The sequence below is a fragment of the Peromyscus maniculatus genome, chromosome 3, assembly GCF_049852395.1.
Source record: "Peromyscus maniculatus bairdii isolate BWxNUB_F1_BW_parent chromosome 3, HU_Pman_BW_mat_3.1, whole genome shotgun sequence".
Lineage (NCBI taxonomy): Eukaryota > Metazoa > Chordata > Mammalia > Rodentia > Cricetidae > Peromyscus > Peromyscus maniculatus.
The window spans coordinates 61808670-61836387 of NC_134854.1; the positions used below are offsets into that span (position 1 = coordinate 61808670).

The window sequence follows — 27718 nt, forward strand, 5'->3', positions numbered from 1 at the left end:
GAGCATGACCATGGGGATCAGACAAAGTGTGTCTTAGTCTCAGGACTAAGGCTGAGCTTGGCCAGTGGGACCGGGTCTGGATTTAGACAGAGCACAAGGTCAGGATGGGGAGGCTGTCAATGGACCCCCTGGCTGGTCTTTGGGGGCGGTGCTCAGGGGTAGTGAGCGACCCACATACAAAGTGTTTACATTCTACTTTAAAAGTAATGGTGAGGGCTGGGGCTGTAGTTCAGTTGGTAGAGTGCTTGTCTGGTATGCCCAAAGCCCTGGGTTCAGTCCTAAGCACCACATAAACAGGGTAGTGTGGCATATGTCAGTAATCCTAGCACTGGGGAGGTAGAGGCAGGAGGACCAGGAATTCAAAGCCAGCGTTGGCTACATGTCAAGTTTGAGGCCACCCTGGGCCACATGAGACCCTATCATCAAAAAAGAGATGATGAATGGTGTCATGGGTTAGGAGACAGGCAGTGTGTGTGTGTGTGGGGGGGGGGGTATGAAGAGCGCCAAAGGGTTAAAGGTCACATGATGGTTGAGGCCCCAGTCAATTGAAAAAGTAAGGGGCATCATCTCCAGATTAAGAGCAAGGTGACATGCCCACAGTGCCCGAAGACGGGGATCCTGGCGTCCAGGAGCAGCAAGCAGTTCATGGCCTTGGACTCACCTCTGCTCATTCACTCTTGCTGTAGCTGCAGCCCGAGAGGCCTCCCAGCCTTCACTGTCGCCGGCGGCAGTGCCCCAATCTGGTGGGCTGCCCACCGGGCCAGCTTCTGCCCCCTGGACCTCAGCGCTGCTGCCCGACCTGTGCCCGTGAGTCCTACAGTGTGGGGTAGATAAGCCAGAAGGGCCGGGCTGCACCCTTAGAGACATGCTGAAAGAGCCAGCTAGCTCTCCCCGCTCACCTCAGCCCTCTCCTGACTCAAGTGTACTGTTTTGGAAGCTCTTGCCTAAGTGGTGAAGCCTGTTCTGCTCCTAAGTGAGCTGCACGGGAAGCTGGCGGGGACTGCGGGCCTCCGCGGCCAGGTGCGGGGTGTGGAACATCCTGCCCAGCAGGTGGCGCTGCAGGGTAGCAGTTGTCTGCCTGCTCTTTGGGAGCTGCAAGGCAAAGACCATACCGGGAATTGAATGGTTCAGCAGCAGGGACAGGGAGAGCCATTCTGTTTCTTTTCTTCAAATAAGAATCGATAAAGATATGTGGGAGCAAAGAGAGTTGTATTTTTATTATAAATATTGGAAAACAGCGCACTAGTCTCCTCGATTTAAGACTTGATGCTTACCCAGCCATCTCCTCTTTGCCTGTGTCGTCCGTGGAAGTCCAGCGCCATAGACTCGATGGCTCGGCTTTGCTACGCACACTCACATCTTCCTACATACAGACAGGAGTCTCCGGTGGGGACTGCTTGCCCCTCTGTCCTCTTTTCAAGTTCTTATTGTAAAGACGAACAGCTCTTGGGTAACATACAGTTTACCACTTGGCTGTGTTTAAGTTACAGCTCAGGGGTGTTCAGTACATTCATAGTATTGTGAAACCATCATGGCCTTCCATCGGGGTGATAGATTCTTATGGCACTGTTGTTGGGTTTTTTTTGAGGGGGGCTCTTTTTGGGGGGGCCTGCTACTCAGCTCCCAAACAAATCACACACGGAGGCTTATTCTTTTTTTTAATATTTTCTTTTCTTTTTTAAATAATTTATTAACTTTTATTTTATGTGCATTGGTATAACAGTGTCAGATCTCCAGGAACTGGAGTTTCAGACGATTGTGAGCTGTCATGTGGGTGGTGGGAATTGAACCCGGGTCCTCTGGAAGAGCAGTCAGTGCTCTTAACCACTGAGCCATCTCTCCAGCCCCATGGAGGCTTATTCTTAATTATTAATGCCCGGCCTTAGCTTGGCTTAGTTTCCACCCAGCTTTTCTTAACTTTAAGTTAACCCATCTACCTTTTGCCCCTGGGCTTTTCCCATTCTCTTACTTCTGTAAATCTTACTCTTACTCCATGGCTTGCAGTGTAGCTGGGTGGCTGGACCCTGGAGTCCTCCTCCTCCTCTCTCGTTCCTAGATCTCCTTTTCCTCCCAGATTTCTCCTTCTATTTATTCTCTCTGCCTGCCAGCCCTGTCTATTCTTTCTCCTGCCTTGCTATTGGCTGTTCAGATCTTTATTTAGACCATCAGGTGTTTTAGACAGGCACAGTAACACAGCTTCACAGAGTTAAACAAATACAACATAAACAAAAATAACACACTTTAAAATAATCTTCCCCAACATAGCACTTGCTAGGATGAATTGCAAGGGGTAAGAGGAAGACTCCTTTATTAAGCACCTAATGTATACCACACACTACTTGCTGCTTCTAATAAGCTGCATCTCATTTAATTTTCACAGTGACCCAGTCAAGTAAAGTGGTATTATTTCCTTTTTACACTTGAAAAAACTGAGTCTCGGAGAGGTAGAAGCATTTGTCCATCTAGTGTGGAGCCAGGACTGGAACCTGGGATGCCTCACTACCTCCCCCTTTGGCCAGTTCATATGAAGGGAAGTAACAAGAAGAATAGGCCAGGCAGCTTGGTCATGATCCATGCTTGGTGACCCCAGGTTGAGGAGCCACGCTGAGCCCTACCCCCCTTAGTATCGAAGTTCTCCCAAGGGGCTAACCGTCGCTTGCTTCAGCAGCACATGTACTAAATTTGGCTTGGTGAATGACAAATACATTGCTGTGGGGATTGTCATGGCCCCTGTTGCAAGGATGATGTGCAAATTCGTGAATAATTCTGCTTTTTCTGTCTCATTGAGCTAACCTACAAAAACCACCACACAAAAACAGGAGGTCCAAACTTCTTTGTGTGGAGAGAGCTAGGACTGCGGTTTCTGTCCCCGACCCCTTCACCCCACGCTGGCTTCTTGCCTTCGCAGAGGCGCTGAGTAACTGCACAGAGGACCTACTGGGGACTGAACTGATGCCACCAGACCCCTGCTACACCTGCCGCTGTCAGGTGAGTCCTCCTGCTGGGGGGACTCTCAGAGCCCCCTTCCTCCTGGCCTCTCCCCCACGGCTACTCCTGAGCTCTTGCTCACTCTGACATTTGCCCGTTTGTCCTGAATGCCTTCTCCCGCCCACACCCTACTCCCGACTCTGCCCCCACACCTCCATGAGATCTGCTGTCTTCTCCATATCGTGTTTACATAACCACAATAGGAGCTGACGTGGCTCTGTACTCGCCGGGCTTGTCCTGAGCTCAGCTGTTCTCCGTCGGAGCACCACACCCCCCCTGGCAGCTGCTGCCCCGTGTGTAAGGGTAAGTGGCCAGGCTTGGTCTCCCCATCAGAGAGGAGCCTGGGGATGGAGGAGGGAAGGCTTGGCATGTGTGCGTGCCCTGGGGGCTGAAGGCAGAATGCAGCTTTCATCCTTTTGTAGAAATGGAGGCACTATCCACTGGGGGAGACCCATGACGCCTACATTCTCAAGTGCATTGCACTATGCAGTTGGGAGCTGGCCCAGTAGAGGGTTCCAGGGACTGGCATTTTGGGTCTCCAGGACTCCATAACCAACCAGCCTGAGGGCAAGGCCTACTACCCAGCTGACTTGCCAGGCTTGCTGAGCAAGTTAACATCTTCAGGGTGCTTGTGGAATGGGACGATGAGTTCTGAGAAGGGAGAGTGCCCGGGGAGGGCATCCACTTTTCCTCCTTAGCCTGAGCGATGGAAGCTTCCGGCAGGAGCATGGCAGATGGAGAGCTGGCAGGACCCCCGGCAACACTTGCATTACCTGCACCCGTCATGTGACCTGGGGACAAGGACATAGATAGGTAAAGGGAGGAGGAGGGCCCAACACCCACCAGCAAACCTGGGCCGTGAGTGGCAGCTGCAGTGTTCTGGACGAGGCCTGAGGCCTGGGCTTCATTCCCTCCTGCACTGTTGGGGGCAGACAGAAGGGACAGATGGAAGAGACACCGCCTAAGACCCTCCCAGAAGGCCCACGGAAATTGCAACCTTGGTTCCTGCAGGAAATCCCTAAACGATAGTATCTGTCTTCAGCGGGGCCATTTGGAGAATCACCTCAAGGAGTGCCAAGAGCAGACAGAAGGGATCAGCTGTCACCCGTCCTCATCACAGCAGGTGCCAACTTTAGGCACCCCGGCCAGCTGATCCCTTCTGTCTGCCCCACAAGAACACCCAACATCCCAACAGCGCAGATGGGAATGAAGGCCTTGCTCCTTGTCCAGCACAGCAATGCGTCTACCACTCTCATGGCCCCTATTTGCTGGTGGATGCTGGACCCTCCTCCTTTTACACACCCACTTGTCTCCAGGTTACCTGACAGGGGCAGGTAATGCAAATGTTGCAGGGGTCTTGCCAACTCTCCATCTACCAGTCCCCTGTGGAGCTCCTCCACCACCCAGTCTGAGAAGGAGAAATGGCTGTCTTTCCATCAGTACTGAAGAGTTTGAGTAGGGCCCTGACGCTGTCCATCTCATTTCCTCTCAGCTCCTACCCAGTCATGCATGCATCAGGGCCGCCAGGTAGCCTCTGGGGAACACTGGGCCGTGGACGCCTGCACCAGCTGCTCCTGCTTGGCTGGCACTGTGCGCTGCCAGAGCCAGCGCTGCAGTAAGCTCGCGTGTGGCCCGGTGAGTGTCTTGATCCAAGGTGGTAAGAGCCGGGTGCTCAGGGCCCTGCTATCCCAGAGCCACGAGAGGGGGCTTGGGCTTCTGTTGCCGTTCATGAGCGGTTAGTGGAGACAGAGATGGTGCTGTTCCGGGAGTGACCACCAGAGGGTGCCCTGACCCTCTCTCAGTGAACCTGGGTTCAAGGGGTCAGAGAGAAGATGGGCGGATGCTCAGACTTCTATGAGAGCCAGCTGAGACTTGACTAGGGAGTGTGTCCTGTGAGTGACCGTGTTTGGGTCTGAGACCAGGATGAGGCTCCTGCCCTGAGTCCCGGCAGCTGCTGTCCCCGCTGTTTGCCCCGGCCGGCTTCCTGCATGGCCTTCGGAGACCCCCATTACCGCACCTTCGATGGCCGCCTGCTGCACTTCCAGGGCAGCTGCAGTTACGTGCTGGCCAAGGACTGCCAAGGCGAGGACTTCAGGTATGCACCCTTCTCCCTTCCCCCGACACCTAAACCTGACGCCTCTGACCTCCGGCACCCGGGCCCTTCCTCCCCATAGTGTGCACGTGACTAATGATGACCGGGGCCGGAGGGGTGTGGCCTGGACCCAAGAGGTAGCGGTGCTGTTGGGAACCGTGGCTGTGAGGCTGCTGCAGGGCAGGACAGTCATGGTGAGCCAAGGGCCCAGGGAAGGTCAGTCCTGCACAGTTCACCTGTCTGCCCCAACATGGCCCCTCCCTCCTCCCTCTCCTTTCCAGGTGGACCAGCACACGGTGACCTTGCCCTTCCTTCAGGAGCCTCTGCTGTACATTGAGCTTCGTGGGCACACTGTGATCCTGCATGCCCAGCCTGGGCTTCAGGTGTGGCCAGAGGGCAAAGCTGGGTAGGCCTGGGAGCCTATGCTTCTGTAACTACAAAGACAGGTGCCCGCTCCCTCCCGCCTGGTGGAAGGAGGAAGCAGAAGTGAGAGAACGAAGCTACATCCTCAAAAAGCTCTGTCGCTAGCCTGTTTTCACTCAGCCATCCATATACTGAGACTCTGGGCCTCAGTTTGCTTGTCTGTAAAGTGGGGAGTTGGTAGGAATGGGGAGGCTGTCAAGTGAGGTCTAGGTGGTCTCTGGAAAGGTGACTTGTTCTCTGCTTCCAGCCAGAGTCATAACTTACAAACCCATGCTTGTGTGCACGCGATCCAGACTCTGGGCCACAAGATGGTGATTCTCAGGAAGTGGGTTTTGTTCTACCTGAAACCCATGGAAAGATGCCTGGGGGTAGTGGGCAGGTCTCCCCACCATCAGCATTTGGCCAGGCTGCACAGCGATGTGCATGGGCTAGGGAAGTGGTCCGCCAGTGTGCACTGTGCACCTGTCCATCCCGCAGCAGGGGGACTACCAAATTAGCACATGAGCTCCTTGGGGTCTCTCTCCTTCCCCTCTCCTAGCCCCAGGCCTCTCGCACAGGTGCTGTGGGACGGGCAGTCCCAGGTGGAGGTGAGAGTTCCCAGCTCCTACCGGGGCCGGACTTGTGGTCTCTGTGGGAACTTCAATGGCTTTGTTCAGGATGATCTGCAGGGTCCAGATGGGAGGCTCCTGCCCACAGAGGCTGCATTTGGGAACAGCTGGAAGGTACGTGACTTGGGAGTGAGGAGCTGGGGCAGGCTAGAGGAACTGGGCACAGGCCTTGCTGTGAAAAGGGACCCAAGGTAGATTTTTGGGGTTTTCATGGCAGTTGGAGGCTTAAAGCCTGTCTTGATTAATAGCGGAGGTAGGATGGTCTGTTGGAAGCCTCGTCACCTGAATCCCAAAGCCCACTCTCATTCACTGGCTGTGTGACCTTGAGCAAGTCATCTACCTACTCTAGTCTTAGCTCATCTCAAAAAAGAGGCGGCAAACACTCTTCTTTGTCTTTTGGTTGTACGTTTGCTTTTGATTCGGGGTCTTGCTAGGGAGCCCACACTGGGCTCCAGCCTATGACTCTCTTATCCAGCCTCCATTGTACGGGATTACAGACCTGAGCGATGGACACTTTTGACTTTCTGTTTTGTTTTGAGAAAGGGTCTCAGGTGACCCAGACTGTCCTTGAACTCAACTCTCCGTGTAACTAATCCTCCTGCCTCTGTCTCCTGAGTGCTGAGATTACAGACGTGCACCACCATTACGGGTTTTTGGTGGGGTGCAGAGTATCAGACTCAGGGCTTTGTGTGGGCTAGACAAGCACTCTTGAAGGAAGAGCTTTGACGTATTTGCTCGCTCTCTCTTTCTTTCTTTCTTTCTTTCTTTCTTTCTTTCTTTCTTTCTTTCTTTCTTTCTTTCTTTCTTTCTTTCTTTCTTTTTTCTTTCTCCTTCCTTCCTTCCTTCCTTCCTTCCTTCCTTCCTTCCTTCCTTCCTTCCTTCCTTCCTTCCTTCCTTCCTTCCTTCCTTCATTCCTTCCTTCTTATTTGGCTGGAGAGACAGCCATGGGTGCTGGGAACCGAACTCTTACATTTTTAGTTGTGAGCCTGGCCTTTAACGGCTGAGCCATCTCTCCAGCCCCCTCTTTCTTTTTTGATAGAGTCTCACTATGTTGTCCAGGTTGGCCTGGGCCTTTCTGTCTGGCCCAGGATTCTTCTTCCCCAGCCTTCTAGTGCCGGGATCATAGGTGTGGGCCACTATGCATTGCTCTTTAAAAAACAGTTTCCAGCCGGGCAGTGGTGGCGCACACCTCTGATCCCAGCACTCGGGAGGCAGAAGCAGGTGGATCTCTGAGTTTGAGGCCAGCCTGGTCTACAGAGTGAGATCCAGGACAGGCTCCAAAGCTACATAGAGAAACCCTGTCTCAAAAAAACAAAACGTTTTTATTAGCACATATTAATTATACATAGTAATGTGTTTCGTTTAGACATTTTCATACATGCATATACTGTATCTTGATGACCTCCCTATCACCCTCTGTTGGTCTCCCCTGTTTTGACTAATCCCCTCCTCTTCCCAGCTGGCCCCCCCACTTCCACTTTCTTGTCTTTTTGATTATTTTTCTCTGTCCAGTGAGTTCCGTTTAAGGTTGTGGGTAAGAATTGGTTTACAGGAGCATGGCATGTCCTGCTCGAAGGGAGATTTTGGCCAGTGATGCTTTCATAGCATGGCTGCTCTCTCCATGTAGGTCCCCGAGGGGCTGGGTCCTGGCCGGCCCTGTTCTGCAGGCCGAGAGGTGGACCCATGTCGGGCAGCAGGCTACCGTACCAGGCGTGAGGCCAATGCCCGGTGTGGGCTCCTGAAGACCTCGACGTTCAGTCAGTGCCATGCTGTGGTGCCCCCAGAACCCTTCTTTGCTGCCTGTGTCTATGACCTATGTGCTTGTGGACCAGGCTCCTCAGCTGACGCCTGTCTCTGTGATGCCCTGGAAGCCTACGCTAGCCACTGTCGCCAGGCTGGGGTGACTCCCGTGTGGAGAGGCCCTACACTCTGTGGTAAGGGGGTGATACACGTTTGCGTTGAATGAGGGCCCCGTACAGAAAGGAGGGGGGGCCTGACAGACTCAAGTCTGGGCAGGGAGGGTACAGGGAGACGGAACACAAGTATGTCGTAACGAGCGGAGAGATGCTGGGGGACCTCTGTGACGCGGCTTTCCTCTGCCTGCAGTGGTGGGCTGCCCCACGGACCGTGGCTTTGTGTTTGATGAGTGTGGACCGCCTTGTCCCCGTACCTGTTTCAACCAGCACATACCCCTAGGGGAGCTGGCCGCTCACTGTGTGAGGCCCTGTGTTCCAGGCTGCCAGTGCCCTGCAGGCCTGGTGGAGCATGAAGGCCACTGCATCCCATCTGAGGCCTGCCCGCCAGTCCTGCTTACTGGCAACTAGCTCACACGCTGTCCAGTCCCCGTCAGGAGCAGCCTCTGGTCCCACCCTGAGTTAAGAATGCCCTCGGCCAGGACTTGTCTGGTCAGAGGTCACCCCTGGGTGAGCAGCAACCTCTACAGGCCACAGCTGTAGAGACAGTGCCCTGCTCAGACAATGGGATCCCAGGCCTGTCCTCCAGACATCCAGAGTCTCAAAACACAAGAATAAACTCTATACATTTGCCCATGACTTCCTTGCGTGTGTATTTCTTCATGGCACTCGTGTGTTGGCTGGGCTGCTTGGAACGTGGGGCCTGGTGATCAGAGTCATGTATCCCTGGGCTGCCCCAACTGGCCACTTCCTGATGCTGTCTGGGAAACTTTGAAATGAAAAAGGTGACCCAAGTGCCTTGGTCCCCGCCCTGTGCCTAGTCTGTGTGGTAGGCATGGCTGACACTCTTTTTTTTTTTTTTTTCTGAGACAGGGTTTCTCGGTGTAGCCCTGGCTGTCCTGAACCCACTCTGTAGACCAGGCTGGCCTCGAACTCAAAGATTTGCCTGCCTCTGCCTCCTGAGTGCTGGGATTAAAGGTGTGCACCACCACCACCTGTGACTCTTACATGAGACCCTCTGTGGATCCTTGTGGGACCTTGCAGGGGCTGAAGAGCCAATGAGAAGAGGCAGAAACCATGTCTCGCCTTCCTGTTTCTTCTGGGTTTGGTAGTACTGGGTGCTTCAATATCTTCTTGGTCACACTAAGAACTGGAGACACAGGTCTCCATGCCTAGGGAGAGAGAGATAATAGGACAGCTTCCTGTGCATTTGTGCATATACATGAGTACCCTTAGACACAAGTCATGTGTGTGTGCATCTGTGTTCACAGCCACAGCATCGAGGGACATGTAGACAGTAAAAACAGCTTGCCAAGCCAGGTGGTGGTGGCGCACGCCTTTAATCCCAGCACTTGGGAGGCAGAGGCAAGTGGATCTCTGTGAGTTCGAGGCCAGCCTGGGCTACAGAGCTAGTTCCAGAACAGCTAGGGCTGTTGCACAGAGAAACCTTGACTTGAAAAACAAAAACAAAACACAAACAAAACAGCCTGCCAAGATGTCATTGTAGGGGAGGGAACATAGAAATAGTCCAGAATGCCATATATGAGCTGTGTGACCTTAAGAGTTTTGAGAATCTTGGTTCTAAGATCGGGGGAGTCTATAGTCATTAATGGCTCTAATATTCTAAGGTAAGTGAGGGCTCAAGGCCCCAGGAAAGGAAGCAGCCTGCCCTTCATTAGTTACTTAGGCAGCAGAGTACTAAGTTGAACTGGAGCCCACCCACCCTTCCAGCTCAGCCTTTTGTAGAGAGAGGCCATTTTCATTGGGGGGCCAGAGAGAAAAGTTTGCCCCGGCAGGCTTGGCGAGGCTGTAAGCAAGCCATGCTGCTCAGGACAACACAGACTGTCAAGATCCCAGGCTCTCTTAGTCCGCTTTCCATTATTAGAATGAAATGCCCAAAGCATTTAATTTATAAATGAAAAGGCTTCTTTTGGCTCACAGCTCTGGAGGCTCCCATCCAAGACCGGCTTGCTCTGTTGCTTTAGGCCTTTGGCAAGGGCGGCAGATGGCAACAGCAGGGATTAGTCATTGGAGCAAACTTCTTACACCATGAGCCAGAAACAAAGACAGGACAGGGCAGGGGTCCCAACGTAGACTTCAATTGCCAATGACCTAAGGATTTCCTACAATACTTCATCCTTTAAAAGCCCACAGCATCTCCCAACAGTGCCAGCCTGGGGACCAAGCCTCTGACACATGGGTCCTTGGGGGATAGCGGACATGCCAAGTGTAGAGCAGACCTTTCCTCTGCATTTGGTCCTTTTCTTACTATAGTTTACCTGTGTCACGTGAGTATAGCAACAGCATGTATCTCGCAAGGAAGAGGAATGGGTGGGATGACCTCGAACAATGTTGAGCAGATGGACAGGGCTGTACTATTGCTGGACCCCCTCTGCTCCCACGCACCTCTTACTGATTGTCCCTGGACCATGCTTTCCCAGAGTGTGTTTGTCATGTCCCTCCAAGTGAGGGACCCGTTGCCGTGAATTATCAATTGGAACCAGTCTCACGATGTGTGAATAAGGATGAGCGTAGCGTGGGCTGTGAGAAGGAGTCACATGCAGAGGTGTGTGCGTCCTGACACGTGTTAGGACTGCCAGGAGCTGCCACTGACACCATGACCCATACATGGCATATTTATATGGAGGCCATATGGCACAGTTGGAAAATTCTTGTAAGCATGGATGTATTCACGTGATGATTAATTCTAATTTTCAACACAACCTACAATCACCTGGGCAGAGCACCGAAATGAGGGGCTGTCTTGATCAGGGGCCCTGTGGGCACGTCTGTGGGGTACTGTCTTGATCGGGGCCCTGTGGGCACATCTGTGGGGTACTGTCTTGATCAGGGGCCCTGTGGGCATGTCTGTGGGGTACTGTCTTGGTCAGGGGCCCTGTGGGCACGTCTGTGGGGTACTGTCTTGGTCAGGGGCCCTGTGGGCATGTCTGTGGGGTACTGTCTTGGTCAGGGGCCCTGTGGGCATGTCTGTGGGGTACTGTCTTGATCAGGGGCCCTGTGGGCATGTCTGTGGGGTACTGTCTTGATCAGGGGCCCTGTGAGCACGTCTGTGGGGTACTGTCTTGATCAGGGGCCCTGTGGGCACGTCTGTGGGGTACTGTCTTGGTCAGGGGCCCTGTGGGCACGTCTGTGGGGTACTGTCTTGATCAGGGGCCCTGTGGGCACGTCTGTGGGGTACTGTCTTGATCAGGGGCCCTGTGGGCATGTCTGTGGGGTACTGTCTTGATCAGGGGCCCTGTGGGCACGTCTGTGGGGTACTGTCTTGGTCAGGGGCCCTGTGGCACATCTGTGGGGTACTGTCTTGGTCAGGGGCCCTGTGGGCACGTCTGTGGGGTACTGTCTTGATCAGGGGCCCTGTGAGCACGTCTGTGGGGTACTGTCTTGATCAGGGGCCCTGTGGGCACGTCTGTGGGGTACTGTCTTGGTCAGGGGCCCTGTGGGCACATCTGTGGGGTACTGTCTTGATCAGGGGCCCTGTGGGCACGTCTGTGGGGTACTGTCTTGATCAGGGGCCCTGTGAGCACGTCTGTGGGGTACTGTCTTGATCAGGGGCCCTGTGGGCACGTCTGTGGGGTACTGTCTTGGTCAGGGGCCCTGTGGGCATGTCTGTGGGGTACTGTCTTGGTCAGGGGCCCTGTGGGCATGTCTGTGGGGTACTGTCTTGGTCAGGGGCCCTGTGGGCACGTCTGTGGGGTACTGTCTTGATCAGGGGCCCTGTGAGCACGTCTGTGGGGTACTGTCTTGATCAGGGGCCCTGTGGGCACGTCTGTGGGGTACTGTCTTGGTCAGGGGCCCTGTGGGCACGTCTGTGGGGTACTGTCTTGATCAGGGGCCCTGTGGGCACGTCTGTGGGGTACTGTCTTGATCAGGGGCCCTGTGGGCATGTCTGTGGGGTACTGTCTTGATCAGGGGCCCTGTGGGCACGTCTGTGGGGTACTGTCTTGGTCAGGGGCCCTGTGGCACATCTGTGGGGTACTGTCTTGGTCAGGGGCCCTGTGGGCACGTCTGTGGGGTACTGTCTTGATCAGGGGCCCTGTGAGCACGTCTGTGGGGTACTGTCTTGATCAGGGGCCCTGTGGGCACGTCTGTGGGGTACTGTCTTGGTCAGGGGCCCTGTGGGCACATCTGTGGGGTACTGTCTTGATCAGGGGCCCTGTGGGCACGTCTGTGGGGTACTGTCTTGGTCAGGGGCCCTGTGGGCACGTCTGTGGGGTACTGTCTTGATCAGGGGCCCTGTGGGCACGTCTGTGGGGTACTGTCTTGGTCAGGTGCCCTGTGGGCATGTCTGTGGGGTACTGTCTTGATCAGGGGCCCTGTGGGCACGTCTGTGGGGTACTGTCTTGATCAGGGGCCCTGTGGGCACGTCTGTGGGGTACTGTCTTGGTCAGGCTGCCCTGTGGGCATGTCTGTGGGGTACTGTCTTGGTCAGGGGCCATGTGGGCATGTCTGTGGGGTACTGTCTTGATCAGGGGCCCTGTGGGCACGTCTGTGGGGTACTGTCTTGGTCAGGCTGCCCGTGGGCACATCTGTGGGGTACTGTCTTGATTGCTGTAACTGCTGTAGGAAGACATAGTCTGAAAGTGGATGGCATTGTTCCCTGGTTTGAGGCTCTGGACTGTATAAAGGTAGAGAAAGCTATCTGAGTACTAAGCACAGGTATTTCTCTTCTCTGCTCTTGACTATAGATGTGATGTGAGTAGACATCTCCTGTCATTGTGACCTCCCCACAGTGATGGGCTGGAACCTGGAACTTTTCTCCCTGAAACTGTTTTTTTAAGATGCATTTATTTTTATTTTACGTGTATGTGTTTGCCTGCATGCTTATAAGGGCGCTGCGTGTGTGCCTGGTGCCCACAGAGATCAGAAGAGGGTGAAGGATCATTTGGGATTGGTTTTACAGATGGTTGTGAGCTGACATGTGGACGCTGGGGGCCTGACCTGGGTCCTCTTCAAGGACAGCAAGTGATCTTAGCTGCCGAGTCATGTCTGCAGCCCCCCTAAGTGGCTTTTAGTCAGGCCATTTTATCACAGCAATATATAACGATGCATATGTAAGACAAATATTCATTAGGGTTACAAACAGGCACGTGTCCTGAGGTCTCTGGTGTCATGTTCTGCATTCCCAGCAACCTATTCGAGAGTGAGCTCCGTGTCTCCAGGAGGCTCCTGCACAGCCTGGCCTGCTCAGGTGTCAGGGCCCTGCATTATTGAGATCCCAGCTTCTGTTCCTTGTCCTTTGTCCCCCCACCTCTCTTGAGGCCTTTGTGGCAGATACAGATATGGAGGAGGGAGAGGACATTTGTCCTGTTCTCTTCCCCATGGCACAGGCAACCACTCCTGGGGGCCCACCACTCCCCTGCAGCCCCAAGCAAGCCTTGACCCTGTACCAAGTTCTCTTCCAGCGCCCTGCAGGTCTAGGCCAGCTCCAGACTGCATTACAGCAGGTACGGAAGGCCACAGGCTGCCTCCAAGGGACAAGCAGACAGAGGCCTGACTCCACCCTTGATCCCTACTCCAGGTTCATGAGGGCCGGGACTGTCCCCCAGGACTGGAGCTACCCATGATACTGCTGGAGATGGAGCAGAGCCTACGGGCCCAGGAGAAGGTAGGGGCTGATACACGGGGAGGCAGATGCAGAAGGCAGAGTGGATCCCCCCATTTCCTGGCTTTCCATTGTCCTGCAGCTTCTCTGGGACTTGGAACTGCTGACTGGGCTTGGGTTGGGCCTCTTCTGGCCCCCCTGGGCTAGATTCTGCGGCCAGAGGGACCAGACTCAGCATGCATGGAAACAGTGCACCCAGTCCCGGGGCAGGAATCTCCAGGGGGCCTCTGAGCAGCTGGTGAGCGGGGTGAGTAGGGTTACCATGTAACACTGAGATGGTCAAGAGTGAGGGGAAGTGGAAGATGCATGGGCTTTGAGGACTTACAGGCCTAGGTTTAAATTTCTGCTTTGTGGTTTCCTGTGGACTCCAAGCTTCCAGTGCCTCAGCTATAAATGTGGGTGATGATAGGTCTTTCTAGATCTTTCTTCAAAGGCCATTGGGAGAACCACTGGACTCACTGGAACAAAAGGGTTCCCACCATACCCAACAAACACCATGTTCTCCTGACTGGAAGACCACACAGTTACCAAGCAGCTGGTGAAATCTACTGGGGGCCATATGCAAAGCCTTTCCATGTGGCCCCAGAGGGAAGGGCGCCACCTGCCGGTCCAGGAGGGTAGAGGCACTGACGCCCAGCATGGCCCTGAGACAGAGATGCTGAGCATCCTTTGCCATGGGCTCCTCCATGCAGGCTCAAGCTGGGCTGATCCTTTGGATAGGTGACCAGCCCCAAAACAGAGCTGAGAGCTGGGGAAGGCATCACAGTCCTGTCACTGAGGTCAAGCTAGTGGCTTCTCAGGACTGAGGCATCCTCTGTGGTAACAAAAGGTTTGTTAGTAGTGACCACTAAGGAAGAGTTTAGCCAGCCTTGAGGAAGAGGTGTCACCAAGGGCATGAATGCTAGGGGGCAGGAGACATGAGGGCCTGCTGGAAGCTTCCCTCCACCCTCGGGGAATGCTACCCTATGGGTCTGGGCTCACTTAATCCTTGCAGAGTTCCAAGCTGCACCCTCCACCCCAGGCTGGGGAAACCCCGAGTGACAGCCATCAACTAAAGGGGTGAGTCTTGTTCCCTGGGGACTCTGTATTCTCAGTGCTGCTTCACAGTGACAGAGAAGCCACCTCCTGTCACAGTCCTCCTAGGGGCCCTCCTCCTGCCTCCACTTCCTTCTAGACCCTTGCTCAGTTGTACCCACACTCAAGTCCCTGGAAGATCCCCTGGGTGCAGGGCTTAGGATTGGAGTTGAGTTACTGGGCAGCCTGAAGGGTCCAGGGAGTCTGGCAGGCAGGCTGCTCCCCACTGCAGCTGCTGAACTCCCGCAGGAGGCAGACCACAGATCCTTCGTGTGCCTCAGATCTGGGGGAAGCCGGGAACGATGCAGACCCAAGGCTGGAGGGCCCCATTATGCCTGTAGACATGGAGCCTGGTACACCAACAGGCGTGTGTCAAGAAGCCAAGGGAGCTGGCACTCCTGGAGCTGGCACTCCTGGAACTGGTAAGGCAGACTAGACTGGGAGGCAGGGGCAGCCTCATCCCAGGTCATTCTTCATCTCATCCTTTTCACTGAATGTCAAGTCAGCTGGGGATGGCAAATAGTATTTTTATTTATTTATTTATTTATTTATTTATTTATTTATTTATTTATTTATTTATTTATTTATTTATTGAGACAGGGTATTGCTGTATAGGCTATCTTTTTGGTTTGGTTTGTTGTTCTTTCCACCCCCTCCCCCCCAGCAGCCATACCCCACCCCCACCCCACCCCACCCCCCAAGACAGGGTTTCACTGTGTAGCCCTGGCTGTCCTGGAACTCATTCTATAGACCAGGCCAGCCTCAAACTCAGTGATCTACCTGCTTTTGCCTTCCAAGTGCTGGGACTAAAGGCATGTGCCACCACTGCCCAGCTTTGTAGAGGCCATCTTAACCCGGAACTTGCTGTACAGTCTAGGCTGATCTCGAATTCACAGTCCTCCTGTCTCAGCCTCACAAGTGCTAGGATCACGGGTGCACCACCATGCTCAACTGAAGTAGGTTTTATTTGCAATTTCTCAGTTGGCACCAGCTGTCCAGGCACTGTGTTCAGTGGGATTCTGAATTGAATTGGGGCTCAGGCAGGAAGAACCAGCAATTGAAGGAACAGGGAAGCTGGAAGGAACAGATAGCAATCCAAGGCTATTCACTGCTGCCCTTATGCCGAGCACAGGGGCCACACAGAGACATGGAGGACTTGGGCTAGTCTTTGCGATCACAACCTTATGAGCGAGTAAGGCATAAAGTAGGCAGACAGGACTCGGTGGGACAGATGCCCTGGCCTCCCCTCCCTGAGCCTGTTGACTTGATTGATTCTCAAATTATGCATCAAACAATACATCTGTCAAATCTATATCCTTCCAACTCTTTTATCACTTGGAAGAGTGATAATGGTTCTTTTTTTGATTGACAGAGTTTTTACAAGCATGTTGTCTCTTGGGAAGATATGGATACAAATTACACTGTATTACCTAGAGGGGGGGTGCTCTACACTGTATTACCCAGAGGGGCGGTGCTGTCTACACTGTATTACCTAGAGGGGGGGGTGCTGTCTACACTGTATTACCTAGAGGGGGGGGTGCTGTCTACACTGTATTACCTAGGGGGGCGGTGCTGTCTACACTGTATTACCTAGAGGGGGGGGTGCTGTCTACACTGTATTACCTAGGGGGGCGGTGCTGTCTACACTGTATTACCTAGAGGGGGGGTGCTGTCTACACTGTATTACCTAGAGGGGGGTGCTGTCTACACTGTATTACCCAGAGGGGGCGGTGCTGTCTACACTGTATTACCTAGAGGGGGGTGCTGTCTACACTGTATTACCTGGAGGGGGGTGCTGTCTACACTGTATTACCTAGAGGGGGGGGGTGCTGTCTACACTGTATTACCTAGAGGGGGGGTGCTGTCTACACTGTATTACCTAGAGGGGGGGTGCTGTCTACACTGTATTACCTAGAGGGGGGGTGCTGTCTACACTGTATTACCTAGAGGGGGGGTGCTCTCTACACTGTATTACCTAGAGGGGGGGTACTCTACACTGTATTACCCAGAGGGGGCGGTGCTGTCTACACTGTATTACCTAGAGGGGGGGTGCTGTCTACACTGTATTACCTAGAGGGGGGGTACTCTACACTGTATTACCTAGAGGGGGGGTACTCTACACTGTATTACCTAGAGGGGGGGTGCTGTCTACACTGTATTACCTAGAGGGGGGGGGTGCTGTCTACACTGTATTACCTAGAGGGGGGGTGCTGTCTACACTGTATTACCTAGAGGGGGGTGCTGTCTACACTGTATTACCTAGAGGGGGCGGTGCTGTCTACACTGTATTACCTAGAGGGGGGTGCTCTCTACACTGTATTACCTAGAGGGGGGGTGCTGTCTACACTGTATTACCTAGAGGGGGGGTGCTGTCTACACTGTATTACCTAGAGGGGGGGTGCTGTCTACACTGTATTACCTAGAGGGGGGGGGTGCTGTCTACACTGTATTACCTAGAGGGGGGGTGCTGTCTACACTGTATTACCTAGAGGGGGGGTGCTGTCTACATTGTATTACCTAGAGGGGGGTGCTGTCTACACTGTATTACCTAGAGGGGACGGTGCTGTCTACACTGTATTACCTAGAGGGGGGGTGCTCTCTACACTGTATTACCTAGAGGGGGGGTACTCTACACTGTATTACCTAGAGGGGGCGGTGCTGTCTACACTGTATTACCTAGAGGGGGGGGGTGCTGTCTACACTGTATTACCTAGAGGGGGGGTGCTGTCTACACTGTATTACCTAGAGGGGGGGGTGCTGTCTACACTGTATTACCTAGAGGGGGGGGTGCTCTCTACACTGTATTACCTAGAGGGGGGGTACTCTACACTGTATTACCTAGAGGGGGCGGTGCTGTCTACACTGTATTACCTAGAGGGGGGTGCTGTCTACACTGTATTACCTAGAGGGGGGGTACTCTACACTGTATTACCTAGAGGGGACGGTGCTGTCTACACTGTATTACCTAGAGGGGGGGTGCTCTCTACACTGTATTACCTAGAGGGGGGGTACTCTACACTGTATTACCTAGAGGGGGCGGTGCTGTCTACACTGTATTACCTAGAGGGGGGTGCTGTCTACACTGTATTACCTAGAGGGGGGTGCTGTCTACACTGTATTACCTAGAGGGGACGGTGCTGTCTACACTGTATTACCTAGAGGGGGGGTGCTCTCTACACTGTATTACCTAGAGGGGGGGTACTCTACACTGTATTACCTAGAGGGGGGGTGCTGTCTACACTGTATTACCTAGAGGGGGGGGTGCTGTCTACACTGTATTACCTAGAGGGGGGGTGCTGTCTACACTGTATTACCTAGAGGGGGGGTGCTGTCTACACTGTATTACCTAGAGGGGGGGTGCTCTCTACACTGTATTACCTAGAGGGGGGTGCTGTCTACACTGTATTACCTAGAGGGGGGTGCTCTCTACACTGTATTACCTAGAGGGGGGTGCTGTCTACACTGTATTACCTAGAGGGGGGTGCTGTCTACACTGTATTACCTAGAGGGGACGGTGCTGTCTACACTGTATTACCTAGAGGGGGGGTGCTCTCTACACTGTATTACCTAGAGGGGGGGTACTCTACACTGTATTACCTAGAGGGGGGGTGCTGTCTACACTGTATTACCTAGAGGGGGGGGGTGCTGTCTACACTGTATTACCTAGAGGGGGGGTGCTGTCTACACTGTATTACCTAGAGGGGGGGTGCTGTCTACACTGTATTACCTAGAGGGGGCGGTGCTGTCTACACTGTATTACCTAGAGGGGGGGTGCTGTCTACACTGTATTACCTAGAGGGGCGGTGCTGTCTACACTGTATTACCTAGAGGGGACGGTGCTGTCTACACTGTATTACCTAGAGGGGACGGTGCTGTCTACACTGTATTACCCAGAGGGGATGGTGCTGTCTACATTGTATTACCCAGAGGGGGCGGTGCTGTCTACACTGTATTACCCAGAGGGGGCGGTGCTGTCTACACTGTATTACCTGGGGGCCTCTCTACACTATTTTACCTGGGTGGGTGCTCTCTACAACAAATTACCTGAAGGAGCTCTCTACATTATATTTCCTGGGGGGGGGTGCTCTATCACTATATTACCTGAAGGGGTGCTTTCTACACTATATTACCTTGGTGGGGGGCTCTTTAAGACCACAGCTCAGAAGGAAGAGGGTAGGAGGCTGTTTCCCACTTTTTGGCAATGATTTCTAAAGCCAAGAATCTTAGAAGACTCCTTTGTTCAAAAGGCCCTTTGAAGCCGCATGTATTTCCATAGAAAACACACCCCTGTGGTTACTGTTGTGAATGTTCTGTTTTCCTAGCAAGAGAAAGATGTACCAGTCTTGCAAAGGAGCTGGATTGAGGAGCTATGAAATGCGGCCCTGGAACCGGTTCTGTGGCTCTTTCCCACAGCTGCGGGGAGCAGCAACAGCGCTTCCCTCTTTTTAGATTTCTTTTGTTAATTATGAAGACTTGGCAGTTTTTAAGCCAGGCTCTGGTTTAAAATTTCATCGTGAATTTCCTTTGATTTTATTGCCAGAAACAAAAAGCTAAGTAGGATTTTCCTTCGTAACAGGGAAAGTATGGCGCACACAGTGGGGCTCTTCTGTGGGCCTGAACCAGCATACTGGGACAAAGTTGGGGTCCTAAGAGGACCTCAGCAAGTGGGCCCTTCTAGTGATGTTCTTGGGGGAGGAAGTGCGCCGGTCTCTGAGCTAAAAGGATGAGGAAGTTGGGGTTGGCTGTTTGCAGACACAGGTAACAACAGGGTCTGCAGAGGGAATGAAGGTGTGTGAATTGTGAAGCGCCGCCCTTGGGACTCCTCACTCACCCCTGCATAGGGCCCGCCCACCCCCGCCCACCCCCGCCCACCCCAGCCATCATTCCAATTCAGGTGGAATGGGTGAAGAGGCTAGACACCAGTAGACATTAGTCAATGTCTGGCTTTTCACCCTAGGTTGCTCCCTCACCGGCAGCAGCTTCAAGGAGCCAGGAAACTCAGAACTTAAGGTGAAAGGGTCAGAGGGTCATGGGCGAGGGCCTCTCTGCCGGGGCGAAGGCTGTGGAGGGGGGGTGGGGCTGCCTCCCACAGCTAGGTGGAAGGAGGGGCTATTGCTGAGACCCTTTACACCACACAAATGGGTTCAGCGCACTCGGGGGTCGGCAAGAGTGGGTGGGTGGGCAGTGGTGGTGATAGTGAATGTGAGATGGAATGCCCCGGGGGAAGAGCACAGACTTTTTGGGCCCCAAATGTTTTTCCTTCCCAGGACCCAGGCAAGATGGAAGAAAGCAGTCAGGAAGAGCCAAATGTCCCGAGTTCCTGTGGACAGACTCTCAGAAGCCCACAGGAGGGAAAGCTGGGCCACGAAGCCCCAGAGCCCTCTGGCCTGGCTTCCCAGGGCTTGTCAGCATCCCAAGATCCCTCCGAGGGGCTTGGCGCTGGCCTGAGCCCTGAGAGCGCAGAATCCCAGACACTGCTGACCCACTCTCCTCAGGGTCACCCGGAGAAGACGCCACAGGGTCAGCATGGGCAGTGGCCTCGGGGTTATAACGGAGAGTCGATCCGGGGACCAGACAAAGGGGCTCCTCAGAGTCAAAGAGAAAGGAAGCGGGCTCAGCAGGGCCAGGAATTCAAAACCCCTCAGTTTGGGGAAGGCAGTAATGTAGAAGTCTGCGGGGACGCTCAGGGAGAAGCGACAGCGTGGCGCCAGGAAGAGGGCGACTCTCAGGGCCATTCCAGGGACTTCTGCAGGTCCCCAGGAAAACCGACCCTCCAGCGTGTGGAATCGGGGATACCAGGACCCCTAGGTGGTAGCACCCAGCTGACACAGGCGGTGGCCATCCAGGAAGGGGCGTGGGCCCCTCCCCCTGCCGCGGTGCCTCCCGCCCCGCCTGTGCTCCGAGGCCCTGAAGGTGGAATGCCGGCCTCTGGGGCGCAGGAGCCCCAGGCGAGGCTCCCTGGTGCACTCTGGGAGCAGAGAGGCCCTAGGGGTCCCAAATCCTCGAAGGCCGCGTGGCCCGAGCCCGGGAGCAGGGAGGATCCGCTGGCCCTCGAGGAGCAGGAGGCTCTGCAGCGGCTGCTGGAGCTGCACCGCGCGGCCAAGGAGAAGCGGCGGCGGGACCGCGAGCAGCAGAGGCTGCGGGTGCGTGCCCAGGCCCCGCCTGCCGGCGGTGGAAGCAGTGGGAGGGTCGCCGAGGCGGAGCCCGGCTGACTGCAGCTTCCCCAGGTCCTGGAACGACTCCGCATCCTCGGGAACCACCATCGTCGGGTTCACCCGCTGGGGTTCCCTCCCAGGGTGGCTCAGATGGCACCACAGGCAAGAACCTGGGGAAAGGCCACTTGGTCACCATGTCTCTGCCCCTGGAGGGGAGGGCAGGAGTCCGCGGCTTCCAAAGGTGCTCAGCGGGAGAGGGGAGGGAGCCGGGCTGCACCCTGCTGGCGGTACCGCGGGCTCAGAACTTTTGCCACCTAGGAGGATGCGGCAGGTTGGAGACACATCTTGCGGGAGCGGCTGGCACAAGCGCACCGAGGCAGGACTCAGTGGCTGCGGGCACTCGGGGCCAGGTGAGGGGCAGGCAGGGAAAGGCAGGTGCTCCTTTGCCCTAACGTCTGACTGACAAGCCACTGTCTTCCCAGGAACACCCAGAACTTCCAGGAGCTACTGTCCCCTGGCACCGAGGAACCTAGTCCCGGAGAATAATGCGCACACCCCCGGGCCTGCTCTCGCCCTTGCTGGGTCCCCATGGAGACAGGGAGATGATGGTTAAGGAAAAGGTTAAAAGGGTGACCTCAGATGTGAGGTAGTTTCAGAAAGGTCCAGAGGAAGCATCCAGGCCAGGGGGAACAAAAACACACAGCAAGGCAGCTGCACCAGAAACCCTATTATTTCTTCTTTCTGCACCTAAGTCACTGCCTGGCCCAAGGTCAGAGGGCCAGGTCTCGGGGGTCCAGCAGTGCAAAGGCCCCATTCTTCCGGAAGAATGACTCAATGCGGCACATCTTGCAAGAGACCATTTCTTGCTTTGTGGCGGGGCCTGGGAAGAGATGTCAGATACTAGGATTGGGTTTCCGGGGGAAGGGTCTCAGAGCACAGTCACCCTGTCACACAGCCCCCGACTCTGCCCATGTTGTATCTACTCCGTGTGAATAAATGAAAAGGGCTTCTGGACAACTGGACTCAGCAGTGACAGCAGTGTGGCCTGAAGCTGTCTGCCATGGTCACCCAGTTCTAAGATGTTCCACCAGGGCCTTCTTTTTGGTACCTAGATAGGTGACAGACCACTCTCTCCCCAGGGCCACCAGGTCAGAGTGTGCTTCTAGCTATGACTGTCACAGGGACAGACTGTGGAGACATGGGACCTCCTTCTACCTGCACCCCCTTCTGGGGCTTCCTCTTGCTTTTGTAGGGGAGCTGCTGCCCTTACTTGCCGGGGGTGGGTGGGGTGGGTGAGGGAACTGTGTCGCTCTCCAACCACCCAGCTTTTCTGCACACACTCGGGACACACTGCCTAGAAATTCCCGACGGGCAGTAAACAGACACTCCAGAGCCCGCATCAGTGCGACAACACCCACGGCCTCATTGCTTTCCCCACACTTCTGAAGAACCACTGGCTTCTCTGCCCCAGCTGATGACCTACCTCCAGCCTCAGGGGGGAAGAAACCTCAGGTGGCTGCCTTCCTGCCAATGTCTTCCTCACCTTCTATCCTTTGCTTTAAATAGCTCTTACACTCTAGTGACTCCCTCTGACCTAACTCCTGAAGGCCATGTCTCCACACACAGCTGCCTCAGTGGCATCTGGAACCTGCCAGGACCAACCCCCATCTGTCTTCACCCATCTCCAGCCCTGTCTCTTCTAATCCTACCAGCAAGTACGACGAAATCTGTGTATTGCCATTGCTGTCCCTGTCACATTTAAACCATCAATGAGCTCCACTGAGCTTTGTCCAAAACATCCTTGATTTCAGTTGCTAATCCTAACCACATCTTGCCAAGATAACACAAAACAAATGCCTAACTCATCTGCTAGATGCTTCAGTTTCCCAAATCCAGTATGACTCATCTGCTTAAAACTCTCCAATGAGGATAAAATCCAAAGCCCTTCCCACATCATTTACCCTCAGCCTCAAAAGCCTCAAGAAAGGCCTTGGCTGACAATCCAACCCGAGGCCCCTCCTCCCTTCATTTCACGGGGCTTGTCCCTCCCAGGTCTATCTCCTCGCCCTGTTTACACAATCTGGCATTCCCCTAGAATGTTGTGAGGTGACTTATTTACGGGAGGTCGGGGCTCACCCAGCTGCCAGCCATATGTGAAGTTGGTGGTGATGGGGAACAGGTAGCGCGTCTCTGGCAGGTGCAGTTTTCGGGTGTTGAGATACTGGTAGCGCCCCTGAAAGTCATGGGAGATGCCTTCATACAGCAGGGCTTTGGTGTCGGGTGACACTGGGTACATTTCTGACTGAAAATGAACCTCTGGGACAGGGCTAGGGGCCTTAGAAGGGGCTGTTTTGGAGACAGGCGGTGGTGAGTCTGGGGCCTTAGGCATCAGGGTGGGCAGTTTGAGGGGAAGACGGGCCGCAGCCTTGGCTTTCTGCTTGGCCTTCACCAGAGTCCCATACTTGCGATGCCATTCACAGCGCAGCTTCATCTCTCTGAGGTATTCCTCCTTCCAGAAGTTTTGCCGCAGAGTGTCCATGTTGAGTTGCCTCGACATGGTGACAGGGAATGAGCAGTATGGGTGGCTATTGCTGAGTGAGCACAGCAAGCAGAGACAGAGGGTGGATGCCCTGGGACAGTCACCTGGCAACCAGCCTCACCTCACACAGGGCCAGGGTTCTACCTGCCATTGCCCTCAGCAGATCCTGTGTTGCCCTTTCTGAGGCAGCCAGGGCAGGGCTCACTAACGAAACACCTGGGTCCTCAAACCCGTAGGCCTCAGCCTCTATCTACAACAGTGGTTCTCAACTTTCTTAGAGCTGTGGCCCTTTTATACAGTCCCTCCTGCTGTGGTGACCCCCAACCATAAATTGATTTTGTTGCTACTTCGTGACTGTAATTTTGCTGCTGTTAGGAATCATGATGTAAGTACCTGTGTTTTCTGATGGTCTTCGGTGACCCCTGTGGAAGGGGTCTCGACCCACAGGTTGGGTGAGAATGCCAACCTAGATGACAATCCTCTGCAGTCGCTTTTGTCCCTTGGGCAGGGCCCCTCCCAGCACCATGGAAGCTGAGTGACGGCACAAAGGTCCCCACTGGGCTCAAGCTCTGTCCTCCTCCCTGAAGCCAGTCTATGATCCAGGTGACCAGTCCTTGAATTAGACACCCCCCACCCCCCTCAACTCTTCACCTGGATCTCTGGTAGCCTCCTCATATTCGCCAATCTCATGTCCCCCAACACTGCACATTCCAGCGTCCACCTGGAGAGAATATTCCTTTAATACCAACAATGACACGTTTAACAGTGCAGGGACTGTGGAGAGAGAAGAGGGTGGGGCTCTCTTTCCCTAACCAGCATGGACCTCAACAGCAGAACCCCACAGCCTAGGAGCCCCTCAGTGAAGAGGGAGGGAGGGGCTGGAACTGGCAAACTGGGAGAGGCCGGGCAGTGAGAGCGGGGTTGGGGCTGAGGAGCCCTAGCGCAGGTCTTCAGCCGTGAACATGCCCTTGGCCCTGCGCAGGATGGAGTCTTTGGCTGCATCGTAGGGATGCTCCTTCGATGGGATCTCCAAGACAGCTGGAATGGACCGCTGGTGGGCATCAAGAGCATGCCGGACCATCTCTGCGATGTACTGGTTGATGAGGATGATGCCAATGTCATCCCTGTTTAGAAACTGCCTGTTGGGGAAGAGGAGGAGAATGCCAGTGACCTGGGGGCACAAGGGTCTCAACCTTATCGTTCTTGGATGAACCACTTGGACACCCATCATGTACTCATGGGGGGAAATGGTATGAAGACCAGGGTGCATGTCAGTGTGGCCTATACACTGCCCCTGGGTAGGAAAGGGGAGGAGAGGGAAATAGTATGAGGCCCTTTGTATCAGCATAAGAAGATTCTAGAAACATAAGAATCTTACTATTGAGGGAGGTGGAGAAGGGAGAAATATTAAGATATCGGGTTGAGGAGACCACCAAAAAGTCTGTGCTGGTAGGGGCAGGGATGGGCCAGGGCCAGGATGACATTTGCCATAAGCCAAAGACAAGATGGAAAGAGGAAACCGAGCAATGAAGGAATCACAGTTTCCAGACAGAAACCACCGTCATTATGGCCTTCCTCTCATGTGATCACTCCCCCAAAGATGTACACATTCATTCAGCCATTTACTCATTACGAATAATTTACTGGGGAAAAAAAAAAAAGAAAGCCAGGCGGTGGAGGCACACCCTTTTAATTTATTTATTTTCTCCTTTCCGAGACAGGGTTTCTCTGTGAAACAATCCTGGCTGTCCTAGAACACACTCTGTAGACCACGCTGGTCTCGAACTCACAGAGATGGCCTGCTTCTACCTCCTGAGTGCTGGGATTAAAGGTATGGCCACCACCACCTGGCTGAGGCACACCTTTAGTCCCAGGGCAGCCAAGGCTACACAGAGAAACCCTGTCTCAAAAAAACAAAACAAACAAAAATAATATACTGGGCACCTACTTTATGCCAAGCATGGAATAGATTTGACTTGATCATTTCAGGATTCCTTCTTGTTGCAAACATGGAAAATTCTTGGAAGTAAAAATCTCTCCTCCAGTGACAATGGAGGTCACTTTTACCATATTGCTTAGAGATCAGCTGACCGCACCAGGTCAGAGCCTGCCACATCGCAGGCAGTGGGAACTAGTCTCAACCAGCATCCAGCTGGGCTATTTAGGGAAAACAGGTGAGGGCAGTTGATTCCTGAGACTTGGCAAAGTAACCCTGAAAAGGGAGAAAAAGAATTGGGAGTTGGCACCCTCGATTGCTGTCAACCAGGACACTTCCTGGCTTAAAGGAATGCCTGCACCCACTTTTTTGAAACTATGATCTTTGACCCTGGGCACAAAGTGAGGGCTTGAAGTACAAGGTCTTTGTGCAAGGCCATGCTTTCCAGAGGGTCTGCCCACCGTACTCAAGACAAATGGAAACCCCAAGGCAGACTGCAGAAAGCTGCACAAACAGAGGAGCTACTAGCTTAAGAAAAGCAGAAGGGCTATCAAGACGGCTTGGTGGGTGCAGGTGCCTGCTGGCTACGTTAGTTCTGTCCTCAAAGCCCATGGAACGAGAAAATTGACTCCACAAAGTTGGCTTCTGACCTCCATATGTGTGCAGTGACAAGCACGCCTCCCCACGGACACACATCACACACACAGACTCAGTAATTAAAAATAAAAGAGATGGGAAGTGGTGGCGCAGGCCTTTAATCCCAGAACTCGGGAGGCAGAGCAAGGCGGATCTCTGTGAGTTCAAGGCCAGCCTGGTCTACAGAGCGAGATCCAGGACAGGCACCAAAACCACACGGAGAAACCCTGTCTCGAAAAACTAAAAAATAAATAAGTAAGTAAATTTAAAGAGAGAGAGAGAGAGAGAGAGAGATGGGTAGTGGTGGTGCAGGCTTTTAATCTCAGCACTCAGGAGGCAGAGGCAATCGGATCTCTGCGTTCGAGGGCAGCCTGGTCTACAGAGCGAGTTCCGGGACTACACAGAGAAATATTATGTTAAATAAACAAACAAATAAAAGAGAAAGAGTTTGATCTAGGTTCTGCCTCTTACAGCTGGCCTGTCTATCTTTGTGCCTGTGCCCTAACCTATCCCTTCCTCATTTTTCTCCCCAGTAAGGGGGAATAACCACTACCTTACAGGACAGTTGTAAGCCTCTAAGATAAATGAAGCATGTATACACACACACACACACACACACACACACACGAGCCCACTGTCCAGACCCACACTGGATGTGGTTTGTTTAGGGTACGACTCGAAAAGACTACAAGGTCCAGAGAATGCGCTACAGGTGAGGGTCAGGGACCCCGGAAGCGGCGCTGCGCCCGCGGGTCTCCACGGACTGGAGGCTCCAAGCATCTAATCACAGCAGGGGCGGATCACAAGCTCGGATCACGTGACTGGGCGCTCGGGAACCTGACTTGCGCCGGGCCCCTCGGAGCCCCAAAGGGAACTCAGGCTGCGGAGGCCTCTGCTCCGGATGGGCTGACGGCTTCCAGCACCACCCCGATCCCCATCACCGCTTGACGCCCATCTCCTCGCGCCTGTACCACGCAGAAGGACCCATTTAGGCCTCCCGGGCTACCGTACCTGAAGGTGTCTTCGATCTCATTGATGGTGGTGTCCTTCTCCACTACCAGGAAATTAGGGTGGCGGTTCTTGTTGAGCTCCCCTATGCCACCCAGCAGGAAACCCGTCACCGTGTCCTCGTCTCCAATCACCGCGATTAGTTTACCCCTGCCCGCCATTCCGACAGCCGAGCAGGCCGCTCCCCAAACACCTGAGATGCTCCGCCCCGCAGCCGCCCCTCCCTTCGGTCATGCGCGGGTCCCCGCCCCCGACATGCGCATTAGCCGGAACACGCTCGGCGGCGCCATAGGGGACGGAGCCACGGAACTACGTCTCCCAGAAGGCTGAGCGGCACAGCACCCTCGCTGGCGTTCTGTCCTTCGTTCCTTCCTTCTTCTGGAAGAAACGTTTTTTTTGAACCTAGAGTTATTAGAGGACGAGACTTCAGGGAGCAGACCCAGTTTTTTTGTGTATATTTATATTGTTTTTTTGGCTTTTTGAGACAGGCGTCATTTAGTCCAGGCCGGTCTTGAACTTGCAGTGTAGGAGAGGATGGCCTTGAATTCCTGATCCCATTGCTACTTTCCACACAGAACAGAGTGTGTATATAGTTTGTTTGGTTTAAAAAAATTTTTTTTGGTTACATAAGTTCTTTCGGAGGCTCGCGTGGGGCGGCGGTGGTGGAGGGTGCGTGTGTGTGAGGTCATAGAACACCCTGTGGGAGTCTCTTCCATTATGTAG

The 27718-nt window shown here is 54.0% G+C and overlaps 4 protein-coding genes across 5 annotated transcripts in view; 2 read left to right on the forward strand and 2 right to left on the reverse strand.

Annotated features, from left to right (window-relative positions):
- Nucleotides 1-8663, forward strand: part of Kcp (kielin cysteine rich BMP regulator) — a 28603-nt gene extending 19940 nt beyond the window's left edge. Inside the window, exons 29-38 of one of the 2 annotated variants that reach the window (XM_006979394.4) lie at nt 687-807; nt 2909-2988; nt 3192-3291; nt 4481-4623; nt 4911-5083; nt 5163-5274; nt 5362-5463; nt 6061-6225; nt 7739-8045; nt 8218-8663. In XM_006979394.4, the coding sequence (XP_006979456.1) occupies nt 687-807; nt 2909-2988; nt 3192-3291; nt 4481-4623; nt 4911-5083; nt 5163-5274; nt 5362-5463; nt 6061-6225; nt 7739-8045; nt 8218-8435 (1521 nt within the window). In that variant the 3' untranslated portion in view covers nt 8436-8663. Of the gene's footprint in view, nt 1-686; nt 808-2908; nt 2989-3191; nt 3292-4480; nt 4624-4910; nt 5084-5162; nt 5275-5361; nt 5464-6060; nt 6226-7738; nt 8046-8217 lie in introns of those variants that run through there. The other variant, XR_013049789.1, reaches the window with a different exon arrangement.
- Nucleotides 8664-19934: 11271 nt separating this feature from the next.
- LOC143272213 (uncharacterized) lies at nt 19935-20933 on the forward strand. Its single transcript, XM_076566091.1, has one exon. The coding sequence runs from the start codon at nt 20001-20003 to the stop codon at nt 20931-20933; it is 933 nt and encodes a 310-aa protein (XP_076422206.1). The 5' UTR covers nt 19935-20000.
- Nucleotides 20934-21588: 655 nt separating this feature from the next.
- On the reverse strand, nt 21589-24206 carry Spmip1 (sperm microtubule inner protein 1). Its single transcript, XM_076566587.1, has 3 exons — nt 24067-24206; nt 23013-23467; nt 21589-21756 (listed from the first exon to the last, which is right to left on the reverse strand). The coding sequence occupies exons 2-3, from the start codon at nt 23431-23433 to the stop codon at nt 21647-21649; spliced, it is 531 nt and encodes a 176-aa protein (XP_076422702.1). The 5' UTR covers nt 23434-23467; nt 24067-24206; the 3' UTR covers nt 21589-21646.
- Atp6v1f (ATPase H+ transporting V1 subunit F) lies at nt 24138-27224 on the reverse strand. The gene is made up of 2 exons (XM_006979392.4): nt 26999-27224; nt 24138-24554 (listed from the first exon to the last, which is right to left on the reverse strand). Exons 1-2 carry the CDS (start codon nt 27154-27156, stop codon nt 24353-24355), a joined length of 360 nt encoding a protein of 119 aa, XP_006979454.1. The 5' UTR covers nt 27157-27224; the 3' UTR covers nt 24138-24352.
- Between the last annotated feature and the right edge of the window lie 494 nt (nt 27225-27718).